General features: G+C 45.9%; 1 protein-coding gene across 2 annotated transcripts in view; it reads left to right on the plus strand.

Annotated features, from left to right (window-relative positions):
• Positions 1–14,886, plus strand: part of CLUH (CLUH binding protein of NUMT mRNA) — a 116,819-nt gene that overhangs the window by 82,468 nt on the left and 19,465 nt on the right. For both annotated transcript variants that reach the window (XM_060693195.2, XM_087889593.1), the window contains exons 12-18: positions 527–631; positions 830–930; positions 3,841–3,993; positions 7,270–7,332; positions 8,795–9,039; positions 11,291–11,375; positions 13,785–13,938. In XM_060693195.2, the coding sequence (XP_060549178.1) occupies positions 527–631; positions 830–930; positions 3,841–3,993; positions 7,270–7,332; positions 8,795–9,039; positions 11,291–11,375; positions 13,785–13,938 (906 nt within the window). The remainder of the gene's footprint in view (positions 1–526; positions 632–829; positions 931–3,840; positions 3,994–7,269; positions 7,333–8,794; positions 9,040–11,290; positions 11,376–13,784; positions 13,939–14,886) is intronic.

Genomic DNA, 14,886 nt, shown 5'->3' on the forward strand with positions numbered 1-14,886 from the left:
AGGTGACGAGGGCGTGGGTGACTGTGCACAGGGAATCCCGATCAAGAAAGGGCCGCAACTGGCCCTTTCATGGCTGAGGGAGGGACTAGAACTGGGTTCTTCTCAGTCCCAGTGAGATACCTTCAGGACATAAATGTGGGTCTCCAGTCCTAGTCTAGGTCGTTCACCATAGCCTCACCCTGACTCCCTGACTCTTGGAATGAGAGAGAGAGAGAGAGGCACAAATTCACCAGGTGCTTTGATGCTGTGGGGGAAACTACACCCTGGAGCACTCCATTCCTAGTTCAGTTGGACCACCTGGGCTCTGGGACTGAGAGAAATTGAGTACTTGTGTTTCCCATGTCTGCAGTATTTATTTTGGGGTGGGGGGGCAGCAGGTCCACAAAAAGCAACAATTTTCCTCAAATTGGATCACGCCATAAACTTTGAGAACGATTTGCTTACGGATGCACCTTAATTTTCAATTTAATGTCTGTAAACGTTTCTCGGACCCTGATTCACATCATGTTCTCTTTTTCTCACACAGTGGACCCCAAAAGCAGAGAGGTGATTCAGAACGCTTGCAAAGCTGTTGGCTCCATCAGTAACACGTCCTTTGATATACGGTTTAATCCAGATATCTTCTCTCCAGGTGAGGATCGTGTTTGAGGTGGATTGGGATTTTCCAACAGGTTCTAGTCTTTGCTACCTTTGCTGTCAATCTCAACAGCCCAGCCTTGAACTGAGGGTGGGATTTGGTGCAGTTTGCAGATGGGGGGAAGGAGTGGTTTGCTTTGGTCTAATCTGAAAGAGGGAGGGAAAAAAACTCCACAATCTGCTTATCTCCCAGGTGTCCGCTTTCCAGAGTCCAGCAAAGAGCAAATTCAGGATCAAAAGAGATTACTGAAGGATGCAGCTGCTTTTCTAGTATCGTATCAAATTCCAGGCTTGGTGAGTGAACATTCAAAAGGTTAAGGAACAGACATGGGAAAGCAACATGGTTAAGAGGGTGGGGAGAAAACAAATACAAGGCCCACCTGGAGCTTGCAAATGAGGTCTGATATGCATAACGATACACGTGTCTACCAAGATTTGATATTCCCAATTTCTTCAAGAGGAAATGAAATCAATTCCACCACATACTTCTGCTAAAACCTGATCTGTCCCCGTCCACACACACACACAAACACAGCCAGCCGAGGGTTAAGGAAGCACTTGGCACACACCCAGGTCTTTATCTCCAACTTGGCAGCGATATACACACCGTCTGCCAAGTGCTTTTATTTCCACAGAGACAGAAAGATAATATACTCAGCGTGCAAGAGTCCAACAGAAATAATATTCCTCTCAGCAGTTTCGGACGAGGCTTTAGTGACTATCCAAGGTTTATTTTTGTTCGTCACAGGGATCACTGGCCACCACCCTCTATTATATAGTCTCTGGGGTGTGGTCCAGTGACTCAGTTCTAATCCCTAGCACGCCTCCTGAGCTGCTGCAATCGTTTATCACGCCTTCGGAGGCGTGCATCCAGGAATGACGTCTCTCCCTCACTCTCATCCGAGACACCTGTCTCCCGGCTAATCTCCTCTCCCTCGGCCGGCTCCTGAGACAGTGCCAGAGGGGAGGGACCTGGAGAGGGAGGCCTGGCTGACTCCTCTTCCTCATGCTCGGAGCTTTCTTCCTCCGATGGGACAGGCTCAGAGGGCGGGGCCACAACAAAACCTACGGTTACAAATAGATACTTCACTGCAATATATGTTCCAATCTCATCACAAAAGCAATATAGCACTAGCACTTAGACTTATATACCGCTTTACAGTGCTTTACAGCCCTCTCTAAGCGGTTTACAGAATCAGCCTATTGCCTCCCACCTCAGAAGGATGGAAGGCTGAATCAAATCTTGAGCTAGTCAGGATCGAACGGCTGGCAGTTTGTTTGTTTGTTTGTTTGTTTGTTTATTGGTTCGATTTATATGCCGCCCTTCTCTGGAGACTCAGGGCAGCTTACAATGCGTTAAGCAATAGCCTTCATACTCTTGTATATACCTGCTTAGTAGGGCTTTCGCTCCCCCCCAAGCGGTGTTCTTTTTTTTAATACAAAGTCAGCTTATTGCCCCCACAATCCAGGTCCTCGTTTTACCTACCTCGGAAGGATGGAAAGCTGAGTCAACCTTGAGCCTGGTGAAATTTGAACTTGCAGTAATTGCAGGCAGCTGGTGTTACTTAACAGCACTTTAGTCTGCTGCGCCACCAAGGCTTTTACAAGAGCCTTGTACAAGAGCCTTGTTAGCAGAGTTAGCCTGTAATACTGCATTCTAACCACTACGCCACCATGGCTCTTATATTTAATGTATTTAATCACTGTATATAAAGAACAGGAATGAGTAGTATTGATATGGGTAATAATTACTTTGCATCTTGTTAAATATCCTGAAAGAATAATATGATAGACTAAACCAGACTCCCTCGTCCTGTGCATTTTCCAGATGTATAAACTCCAACTCCCAGAATTCTCAGCAATGGCCACCATGTTGGCAGGAGAATTCTGGGAGCTGAAGGTGACATGGCTGGAAAGCATCCAAGTTGGGTAAAGGAGGGACAAACCAAACCATGGCTATGTAATAAGAAGCCAACAGCAATGATTCTGCATCAGAGCTGAAAGTTTTACACCAAGGAGGAAGAAAAACTGTCTTCCTCTTCTCTTCATCTTCTTTCCTTCCACTTCAAAGTTACAATCCTACTTTATTATTCCCCGGTGATTGACTGGGTTGAAGGATGTGTGTTCAGAAGCTTAATTTGAATATTCTGTGGTTGCTAAGCTGCTTATTTGGGGGAGGTTTTAAATCCCCTCCTCTTTTGTGGATGATCTGATATAAAAAGCTGACTTTGGTCTGTCCTCTGAGTCAGGGATTGGCAACCTGTGACACTCATCCTCATTTCAGAAGGCCATTGCAGTGGATTAGAACCTTCATCAGTAGCCTCATGGTTGAGGAACAGGAAAAGAAAAGAGTTATTGTTGAACTGTGGAGTTGGAGAAGACCACTAGGATCCTCTAGTCCAGGGGTCTCCAACCTTGGAGAGTTCTGGACTTCAACTCTCATGCTGGCTGAGGAATTCTGGGAGTTGAAGTCCACAAGTCCAAAGTGGCCAAGGTTGGAGACCCTGCTCTTGTCCATCCCAACAATGGAGAGGGAAAATAGAATAGAATATAATTCTTTATTGGCCAAGTGTGATTGGATACACAAGGAATTTGTCTCTGGTGTACGAGAGTGTACAAGACAAGCAACAAGTGATAAATCATTATCATAATCCTAAAATACAACCATCATCAATCCTAAAATACAGGTAGTTGTCAACTTACGACTACAATTGAGCCCAAAATTTATCTTGTTAAGAAATTTGTTGAGTGAGTTTTGCCCCATTTTACGACTTTCCTTGCCACAGTTGTTAAGTGAATCGCCTAGATAGGTGGATGTTCAATTTATTCTTAAATAGCAATAGAACTTAAATAGCAATAGAACTTAGACTTATATACGACTTCACAGTGCTTCACAGCCCTCTCTAAGCAGTTTACAGAGTCAGCATATTGCCCCCCAACAATCTGGGTCCTAATTTTACTGACCTCGGAAGGAGAGAAGGCCGAGTCAACCCTGAGCCTGGTGAGATTTGAACTGCTAAATTGTAGGCAGCCGGCAGGCAGCAGAAGTAGCCTGCAGTACTGCACTCTAACCACTGCGCCACCATGGCTTAAGAACCTCCAGAGATGGAAAGAGGAGACAGGAAGCGGTTGGCCCCACCCAGTACTGCCTTGCTGTTCTCCAACAGAGACTTTTCCACTCTTCAATTTTATTTTCTCTTGAAGGTCAAGGACTGCCTCGACCACACCATGTTGCCAATGGATGGCACCACCTTAGCAGAAGCCATGCATCAGCGGGGTATCAACATGCGCTATCTGGGGAAAGTGGTCACCTTCATCCTGGAGACTCCCGCCCAGAATCAACTTGATCACATTTATGTAAGCCTTCTGGTTTTTCCCACTTGTCATCTAATTGATTAAACCAAATGTATATGGCCATCCAACTCATATACGGATGCATCCAGGCAGCTTAAAACGTTAAAAATTCACAATGTGAGAACCCATAAAACCTCATCCCTTCCCTACGGCAGCAGCAACACAACCATATCGACCTTGGCTCCATCACCATTTGTGGTCCCCAAGTAAATCCTATGTCTTTGAGGTCATTCCGAAAGGCAGAAGAGGGTGGGAATCAATCATACCTCAGGGGGGTGGGGGGAATAATTTTCCACAGAGATGGGGCCACCACTAAGAGAGCTGTTTTTCGTGGTCTCACTAGATGTACATTCCTAATTGATGGGGCCCACAAGATACCCTGCCTTCCTGTCCTGGTGAGACAGGTGGATGAAACGGGAGAAGTAGCCTTTCAAATAGACTGGACCAGGGGTGGGATTGAAAAATTTTAGCAACCGGTTCTCTGCCTGGTTGCTGGGGGGGGGCGTGGCCTACTCGGCCTCCTGCACCATGCCGGGGGGTGGGGGCGTTTTCACCCTCCCCAGGCTCCAGAGACTTTCCTAGAGCCTCCGGGAGGGTGAAAACGGTCTCCCCCAGGCCCGTTTCCAGGCTTCCAGGAGGCCCATTTTTCGCCCTCCCAGAGCCTCTACGCGGCCCCTGCACTTACCTCACATTCAAAATGGGCCGCCTGGAGACTCCTGGGAGGGGTGGGGTGGGGTGGGGCCAGCCAATCCTTGCAACTACCGATTCGCCCGAACTGGTGCGAACCGGCTGAATCCCACCCCTGGACTGGACCCAAGCCATGTAGGGCTTTAAAAGTGATAACCAATACCTTGGATTGTACCTGGAAGCTGATTGATAGTCAGTTCAGCTCCCGCAAAAGAGATGACACATGCACAAATCTAGGCTTGTGCAAAACTGTTCAGGCTACTGCATTCTGAACCATCTGAAGCTTCCAGATACTCTTCAAAGGCAGCCCCATGTAGAATGCCTTACAATAACCCAGACAGGAAGTTACTAGGGCATGGGTGACAGTGAGAAGGGCACGTTGGTCCAGGAATGGGCATAACTGGTGCACAACTTGTAGTTATGCGAAAGCCCTCCTAGCTACAACAGCCATCTTTTTAACTATTGCTGTCGTCGGGATAATTTACCCCAATTGTGTTTCTTCTCCACCTGATGGCTTGTTGTCTATGGAGATTCTCAGCCATCTCAGCCATCTGACCTGTCATGATTATCCCAAAGATGATTTTTCAAGAGGCAACTGGACTTTCTTGGTTTTTCTTTGAAGACATTTCCCATCTCATCCAAGAAGCTTCTTCATCTCTGACTGGATGGTGGGGAATGGAATATAAATATAAATGGAATATAAATCCTTCCATTCTCCATCATCCAGTCAGAGCTGAAGAAGCTTCTTGAATGAGAAGCGAAACATCTTCAAAGAAAAACTAAGAAAGTCCAGTTGCCTCTTGAAAAAAAGCACCTTTGGGACACCTGATGGCTTCCACATAAAAATAAAGGTTTTCCTGGTTAGAGATTGGTGGGTTGATAGCAGTGGCTCAGGAACCATAGAGAACATCTCTCTCTTGTTATGGCTTCTTTACTATTTGAAACTGCAGAGCTTAAGGCTGGCATTTTGATCTGCAAAGCAAGAAGAAGGTTGAAAAGCTCTTGAAGGAATCTGCAGATCCTCTGAGATCCAGAGAAACTCGGAGACCACAGATGGATTTTGCTACCTCCACCGTAGCCAAATAGATTAATGTGTTGCACAGGGTTGTCAGATGGAGCCTTCATATTCAGCAGCAGTTTACCTCTGAATACATTAAGAAACAAGAACAGTCATATTGCCTGACTAACTTGCATGCTAAGGTTAATGGGGAGGGACCCGGTGGCTCAGTGGCTAAGACGCTGAGCTTGTCGATCGAAAGGTTGGCAGTTCAGTTCGAATCCCTAGTGCCGCGTAATGGAGTGAGCTCCCGTTACTTGTCCCAGCTTCTGCCAACCTAGCAGTTCAAAAGCATGTAAAAAATGCAAGTAGAAAAATAGGGACCACCTTTGGTGAGAAGGTAACAGCGTTCCGTGCACCTTTGGTGTTTAGTCATGCCGACCACATGACCACGGAGACGTCTTCGGACAGCGCTGGCTCTTCAGCTTTGAAACGGAGATGAGCACCGCCCCCTAGAGTCAGGAAAGACTAGCACGTCTGTGTGAGGGGAACCTTTACCTTTACCTTAAGGTTGATGGGAATTGTAATCAAACCCCATCTAGATTGGGAAAGGCTAAATTCTCATCGAGTGCAACCTAGGAGGTTTTCAACAAGACTCTGTTTAGAAGTTCACACCAAGCAGTTTGTCTCAACACACAGATTGTAACCACACGCTGGTTACCAAATGAATCTATTTTTTTTTTTAGATTTCCCCAAAACTTGAATCATCAATTTAACCCAAAGCCTGGGTTTGCACAGTATGCTAACCTAGAAAAACAAATCAAGGTTAAAACTAATTATGCAGATACCTCCACTGTATTTTTAATTGCTCTGGGAAAATGTGCGGCGTGAACACAGCCCGTAGGGTAACTTGAGTCTCCATTCAGTGATGCTATGAAAATAGCAAAGGCAAGCAGGATTTGGGCTGAAAAGCTCCATTAAGAAAGCCAGTTTGGTGTGGCGGTGAAAGCACCAGACTAGAAACCAGGAAAGTGTGAGTTCTACTCCATGACTTTATCATGAAAGCCATCTGGGTGTCTATGGGCCAGTCACTCTCTCTCTCTCTCTCTCTCTCAGCCCAATTCACCTCACAAGGTTTATCGTTGTGAGGCAAAATAGGAGAAGGAAGGAGCATTTTTTTGCCACCTTGAATTATTTATAAAAACAATAAAGGTGGGAGGAAAAAAATCTAAAAGGAATAAAATAAAAATTGGGTCTTTTGAAACTGTCAATTGCAGAACACCTAATTTAGAAAAGCCACCAGTCTCAAACGGGGAGTAGTTTTTGTGACTCCTGCAGCCTGGGACTTCTACCATTCTTTCTTTAGGGAAAGCCATACGTTTCCCGAATTTCGAACCAACCTGAGCGGTGCCTAAGGAATTCTGGGAGATGTAGTTCTAACATACCAGTTGAGCCCCAAATCAAGAATCCAGAATTATTTCTGTCTTTTGAGAGAAAGAATGCCAGGCAAGATCATATGTAGAACTGGAGAAGTTTTGTTTTAATAGGCCAGCCCTATCCTTTTATAATAACTGCTTTTGTTCTTTGGAATACAGAAAATAGGAATCACGGAACTGATCACTCGGTCAGCCAAGCACATCTTCAAGATATACCTGCAGGTATGAATTGGGTTATCTGGCTCTGAATGTCATCACTTGCTGCCCTTTCCTTAGCATGATTATCTCCCCCCACCCACCCATCCTCCCCAGTCTCCTTCCTTGAACTAAGAGAAGCCATTTCCTCATTAGGCCCTTGGGACTGTTGCCTAGCAACTGGAAATGCAATCTCATTAGGACCTAAAATAGGTACAGGCCTCTGTGCGGGGGTGGGGGGAGGGAGTCCCTCTTGATGGCTGCAGCAACATTTGCATGCATGTGTGTGCGCATCTGTTGCAAAGATTTCTCACCCAGGTCCCCATCTTCCCTGGTGCTTCCTCTTTGAAAAGCAAAGGAAAGGGGGGAAAAAACAGATGAAGGTTGTGGATTCTGCAGCGATGTTTTTGGCACAGCTGAAAAAAAAAGTCGCTCCTTGAGTAAAGGGGACATTTAGCCAGCATTCTTGGTTAGCCAGATCTCGGGACACTGTGCAACCTTGTTTTGGATTTCTTTCTGGAATAAAGACACTTTGCTAAAAATGTTTTTTTTTTTTTTTGCATGCTAACTCTTGACTCCCAAATACCCCCGCACATTTATGTGTGGATGGAACACTTTCTAAGCCAGTGTCTCATCTACAAACCTGGTTCCCCAATTGTTGAGCGTGGTTTACAACAGGGCTGTCAAATTCGCAGCCTGCAGGCCACACGCTGGCCACACTCATGTCTGGTTTAGCAAAGGGGGGGGGGAGTCGCGATATGTCACATGATGACACCATGATGATGCAAGTTTGACACACACACAGAGACAGACACACAGACACACCCTGGTTTACAGTATAACACCTCTCTTAGGATTTTGGGGTTTTTTTTGCACTAGCTCTTTTAATAGTGCAAAAGAAAAGCAGTCCGTTTGGTTTAGTGGTTAAGGCACCAGACTAGAAAGCAAGAGACTATGAATTCAAGTCCCACTTTAGCCATGAAAGTCAGCTGGGTGACTTTGGCCCACCCCTCTCTCTCAGCGCAACCCACCCCAGAGGGTTGCTGTTGTGGGGAAAATAAGAGGAAGGTGTGTGTTGGGATCTGTTTGCCACCTTGAGTTATTTGTAAAATATAAGGAAGACGGGGTGCAAAGGGATTCAGCCGGTTCGGACGAACCGTTAGCTCCGACGATTAGCTGAGAGCGAACTGGTTCACTCCGACAATCAGCTGGGCCCACTCGTCCGCCCCTGCACTATACCGACCTATATTTCCTTTGTTTGAAGCCCAGCTGATAGGTACAGCGGAGTGGATTGCTGTGAAGCACACGTTCAATGAACCGGTTGTTACACCGGTTGAATCCCACCACTGAATACACCCCCCAATAATAATAGTTATATAGCATAGTCCTCAACTTCTGACTGTAATTAGGAATGGAATTTGGGTTGCTAAGCAATGTGGTCATTAAATGAATCCTAAACCAGCCCCGGTTCTTCTCTTTTCCCCTGCAGGGAGTGGAGCTCTCAGGGTTATCGGCTGCCATCAGTCACTTCCTCAACTGCTTCCTAAGCTCCTTCCCTAACCCCGTGGGTCACCTTCCTGCCGACGAGCTGGTCTCCCGGAAGAAGAACAAGAGGAGGAAAAACCGGAACTTGGGCACCGCCGACAACACCGCCTGGGCTGCAATGAGTCCCCAGGAGCTGTGGAAGAATATTTGCTCCGAAGCCAAGAGTTACTTTGACTTTGGTCTGGAAATGTGAGTGGAGAATTAAAGGTCGCAATCCAATTTGATTTAGAGACCAAGCCAGCAGTGCCCGATTTGAGATCTCAATGCCTTTGGGCATTTTATAGGTGTTTTAATTAGAGGTAATCCTGGAAGTGACGGCCACAATTGAGCCCAAAATTTCTGTTGCTTAAACGAGACAGTTGTTAAGTGAAATTTGTCTCATTTTTATGAGCTGTCTTCTCACAGTTGTTAAGTGAATTTGGCTTCCCCATTGGCTTTGCTTGTTGCAGAAGGGGATCACATGACCCCAGGACATTGCAACGATCATAAATACATGCCAGTTGCCAAGCAGTTGAATTTTGATCACATGACCCTGGGGTTGCTGCAAAGGTCCTAAATGTGAAAAATGGTCATCATATCAGTGCCGTTGTAACTTTGAATGGTCACTAAGTGAACTGTAGTAAGTTAAGAACAACCAGTACCATATTTTCTCTTCTAGAATTTGAGTTCCTATAAGCAGTGGCTGTCACATCCAAGCTGTGAGCAAATCCAGAATCCAGCAGGATGCTTCGGTCATATCCCTTGGAACGACAAAACCTTCCTTGATTCTAGAGCAGTTTTTCTCAACCTTGAAGATGAATGGACTTCAACTCCCAGAATTCATTACTGGCTGGGGAGTTCTGAGAGTTGAAGTCCACCTATCCTCAAGTAGCCAAGTTTGAGAAACACTGTTCTAGGAGGCTGGATCTGATCTAGTACGTTATAAATTGAAAAATCCCTAGCTATTATGGAAGCCATCAAAGATGTAGGATCTGTAGAGTGACGTTTGTCAATCAAGGGCAGGGGTGGATATGATTGGATCCTGTCCTTGGGGCCATCCTGGAAAATGTAAGAGGCCGGCCCACATGGCTTTGGCCCAGTCTACCCAATGCAAAGGGGAAACATCGGGCCAGTGTGGCTTCGGCCCAGTCTACTCAATGCAAAGGGGAAACATGCCAGTAGTTTGGGGAGTGGTGACAAGTTGACCACGCCCACCCAGTCGGCCATGTCTAGTGAGTGGCGTCAAGCTGGCCATGCCCACCCAGTCAGCTACACCTACCTAGTCAGCCACACCTGCCTGGTCCCCCAAAGTCAACCACAGCCCTGATGCAGCCCTCAATGAAATTGAGTTTGACACCCCTGATCAAGAGCCATTAGGAAATGACAGAATTATCCCTCTTTTTTTCTCTCTCTTGCCACCGATACAAGATCATTGAGCATATGATGGGTTTAATAAGCTTTTAAATGGAAATTTGCATCCCTGTTGTATCATTTGCCACCCATTTTTGGCCGTATCATCTCAAAGGGAGAACAGTTGAAAGAGGACTGGGCAGCCTCCACGTAAGAACATCCCCTTAATTTAGGATTAACATCTTTCTGAAGACTTTGGGAGAAGTTAGGAAGCTTTCTAAAAATAAGGCAAGCAGCGATCCTTGAGAAGGTTTTTTTGGCAGGGACAACTGACTCCGAAAACCCCACCACCATCATTAGGAAATGGGAAGAGCCTCTTAGCAAGGTCATCTCATTTAAATGTAAGCCGCCCAGAGTTGCTTTGCAAAGTGAGAGGAGCAGCAGATAAATTTAATAAAATCAAAATTCCTGTTGATGCAGCTTTCTGTCCCACCAACATTTGTTGAAATTACTGTGCCGAAAAATGCAAATTTTTCAACTTGGCCAAAGTTCTTTGCCAGCACTGTCACTTTTATGTGCTGATCTTCCATTCTGCAAGGACTGGGATCTGAGCTAGATGTAAGTCTGGATCGCTTTTTTTCAGCATTGTCATTGTCATACTTTTGAATAGTCTAAATGAATGGTCATAAGTCGAGGACTACTAATACCGAGAAGTTGGGAAAAAACATCCTACCCTGTTTTCCCGAAAATAAGACCCACCCAGAAAATAAGTCCTAGCATGATTTTTCCAGATGCTCTAATATAAGTCCTACCCCCCAAAATAAGCCCCAGTTAAGATTGTCAGCCAGATGGGTGCATTTAGTACCGTATTTCCCCCCAAATAAGACCTAACCAGAAAATAAGCCCTCATGCTTCTTTTGGAGCCAAAATTAATATACGACCCGGTCTTATTTTCAGGGGGGAAATGGTAGAAATAGCCAAACTGCTTCTATACTGTTGCTACTGAATTAGATCTCAAAGTAGCATCTTTACCTTAATTGAGGAGATCGTCGATTCATTTGATCTGCTTAGTTGTCTGCTTCCTCCTCCTGACTTCTGTTTCCTTTTGCAGTGAAAGTATTGATCAAGCAGTAGAAATGTACAACCTACAGAAGATTACCCTGTTGCGGGAGATTTCTCTCAAAACTGGAATTCAGGTGAGATTGGCATGCATAAATCATTGCTCTGCTCTCCACAACTCACTTCTTCAACTTAATTCAAAGGAACCCAGTAAAGTGCTAATATTTCATGCCCAGGGTCACCTTTTCAACCGGCTCAGTGTGCAATTCTCCAGCCAGCATAGTTAACTGTGGCGGAGTTTTGATGTCAGGGTTCCAAGTAATAGACCCATAGCAAGCAAAACTCCGAGGCAGGTAGATTCCTCAAAGAATAACTTTATTGGATATATCATATAGGCGCAGATCTGGTGAAAACCGACTCTGAAGATTCCCATGGCTTTTCACCTAATTAAAAGTAAAAGTTTTTCATTTTCTCGAAACAATCAGTCACATAGTCCAATCATGACTCTGTCTGGTTGCCTGGTGACATTGCTCCTCCTTCCTCTGATCAGGTTTGAGAATGTCCTTGGTTCCCAAGAGAAAGTATTTTATTTTGGCTACAAAGTCCCAACTATCTCAGATCCCCCCCTCCCTTATCCCTCAGCTCCAGTGTGGCAACACTGAAGCTCCAAGATGACTTCAGTCAGGTCAGCTTCAGGGCTGACATTTGAAGTCCACGGGATGATGGAAAGCTTCCTTAGATTGTCTCCTTAGGATCCATCTGCCTGATTTGGGTGGAGACAATAATGAGATTATTTAGAATTCTTTTATACCAAGCCCAACGTTAGTGGACTCTTGAGTGGTGCAGAGCATAAATCAGAAACATCACAAAATATAACAAGTGTAAAAGAATTGCCCTATTTTGGGCAAATCCTGTTCAAAGACCATCTTTTGGGCCTTCTAGAATAAAGGCAGGTTCAAGCCCAGCCACATCTCCAAGGGAAGACTATTCCCAGGTGTGAAAGCTTTCACTGAAAAACCCTCATGTGCAAATGGGGATTCTCAAAAGATCTTTTAGACCAGCGTTTCTCAAACTGAACAGCTTTAAGATGGGTGGGATTCGACTCCCAGAATTCCCCAGCCAACGTGGAATTAATTAAAGGGAATGAAAGTGCTTTTAGTTCAGAGGGCTGCTATTGTTTGTGTCCATCAGTCCCAAGAAACCAAGTACGACATGAGGAATTACTACAGAGTAGTTTCTTTATTGTTGCTTAGGAATCTTGCCAGACTAAAACACTTCTCTGCAGAACTATTACATTACCAATTTTGCATCCAATTTTGGTCACTAAAATATAAAAAAGATGTTGAGATGCTAGAAAGAATGCAGAGAAGAGCAACAATAATGATTAGGGAGCTGGAGGCTAAAACATATGAAGAACAGTTGCAAGAATTGGCTATGTCTAGTGAAAAGAAGAACTGGGGTGACATGATAGCAATGTTCCAATATTTGAGGGGCTGCCATAAAATAGAGGGGACTTAACCTATTTTCCAAAGCACCTGAAGGCAGGACTAATGGAGGGAAAGTAATCAAGCAGAGAAGAAACCTAGAACAAGCAGTAGAACAACTTGTGAGTGCTCCATCACTAGAGGCTTTTTAGAAGAGATTGGACAACTCTTTGTCTAAAATGGTATAGAGCCATGATGGCGAACCTATGGCACGCGTGCCACAGGTGGCACGTGTAGCCATATCAGTGGGCACGCCACCTCAGCTCTGAGAGAGAGAGAGGCTCTGGAGGCTGGGGACAGCAAAAACGTCACTTCCTGTCCCACCAGGAGTTGGGAAATGAGCCATTTCAGGCCTCCGGAAGACCTCTGAGGAATGGGGAAGGCTGTTTTCGTCCTCCCCAGATGCATAGAGAGGATCTGGAGCCAGGTGAGAAAGAAAAATGGGCCTACCGGGCCATCACGTGCCAGGAGCAGGGGCTAGGGGGGGTTGTGCGTATATGCGCAGGGCAGGGCACATAGAATTATGGGTGTGGGCACGTGCACATGGGAACCTCCCCCGCCCCCCCCTCCTGGCACGCGATGGCAAAAAGGTTAGCCATCACTGGTATAGAGTCTCCTGCTTGAGCAGAGGGTTGGACTAGAAGACCTCTAAGATCCCTTCCAATTCTGTTACCTGTGAACTGCTAGAGCAGAGGTCTCGAACCTTGGCAACTTTAAGACGTGTGGACTTCAACTCCCAGAATTCCTCAGTCAGCAAAGCTTTGCTGACTGAGGAATTCTGGGAGTTGAAGTCCACACGTCTTAAAGTTGCCAAGGTTCGAGACCCCTGTGCTAGAGGGTATCTGCTTCCACCCTCTTTCTGCATTCCAAAAAGTCCAAGCTATATTGTCTCTTTACTCCCTGGGAAAGTGCCCTTCCCTCTTGAAAATCTGGACTACCTTCCAGCACAGCGTCCAGAACAGCCCTAAGTAACTAAAGGTGATCTCCTAGAGGTCCTTTTCCATATTGTCTTCCTTTGGACATCAGGAAAGGATAGAAAATTTGGGCTTTTGTGCGTTTCAGATCCTGCTGAAAGAATATAACTTTGATAATCGTCACAAGCCAACGTTCACCGAGGAGGACATCCTCAACATTTTCCCTGTTGTGAAACACGTCAACCCCAAAGCTTCGGATGCGTTCCACTTCTTCCAGAGTGGGCAGGCAAAAGTTCAACAAGGTGTGAACTCCTGATGGAATCCTCTTCCAAGCTTCACATGGGAAAGGAACAGTCAGTGGTGGGAGAAGGTTGCTGATTAAATCTGATGTTGGTTCCTTTTGAAATGAGTAAGGTACCATTTTTCCCTAAGTTCAGTTCCAGGGATATATAGGCAGGGGTGAAATCCAGCAGGTTCTGACAGGTTCTGGAGAACTGGTAGCGGAAATTATGAGTAGTTCGGAGAACTGGCAAATATCACCTCTGGCTGGCCCCAGAGTGGGATAGGAATGGAGATTTTGCAATATCCTTCCCCCAGGAATGGGGAGAGGATGGGGATTTTGCAATATCCTTCCCCTGGAATGGGGTGGGAATGGAGATTTTGCAATATCCTTCCCCCAGGAGTGGGGAGGGGATGGGGATTTTGCAATATCCTTCCCCTGGAATGGGGTGGGAATGGAGATTTTGCAGTATCCTTCCCCCAGGAGTGGGGAGGGGATGGGGATTTTGCAATATCCTTCCCCCTGGAGTGGGGTGGGAATGGAGATTTTGCAATATCCTTCCCCTGGAATGGGGTGGGAATGGAGATTTTGCAATATCCTTCCCCCAGGAGTGGGGAGGGGATGGGGATTTTGCAATATCCTTCCCCTGGAATGGGGTGGGAATGGAGATTTTGCAATATCCTTCCCCTGGAGTGGGTGGGAATGGAGATTTTGCAATATCCTTCCCCCAGGAGTGGGGAGGGGATGGGGATTTTGCAATATCCTTCCCCCTGGAGTGGGGTGGGAATGGAGATTTTGCAATATCCTTCCCCTGGAGTGGGATGGGAATGGAGATTTTGCAATATCCTTCCCCCGGAGTGGGGTGGGAATGGGGATTTTGCAGTATCCTTCTGGAGTGGGGTGGGAATGGAGATTTTGCAGTATCCTTCCCCTACCACACCCACCAAGCCACATCCACAGAACCGGTAGT

The sequence above is a fragment of the Pantherophis guttatus genome, chromosome 1, assembly GCF_059756535.1.
Source record: "Pantherophis guttatus breed Tessera chromosome 1, ASM5975653v1, whole genome shotgun sequence".
NCBI lineage: Eukaryota > Metazoa > Chordata > Lepidosauria > Squamata > Colubridae > Pantherophis > Pantherophis guttatus.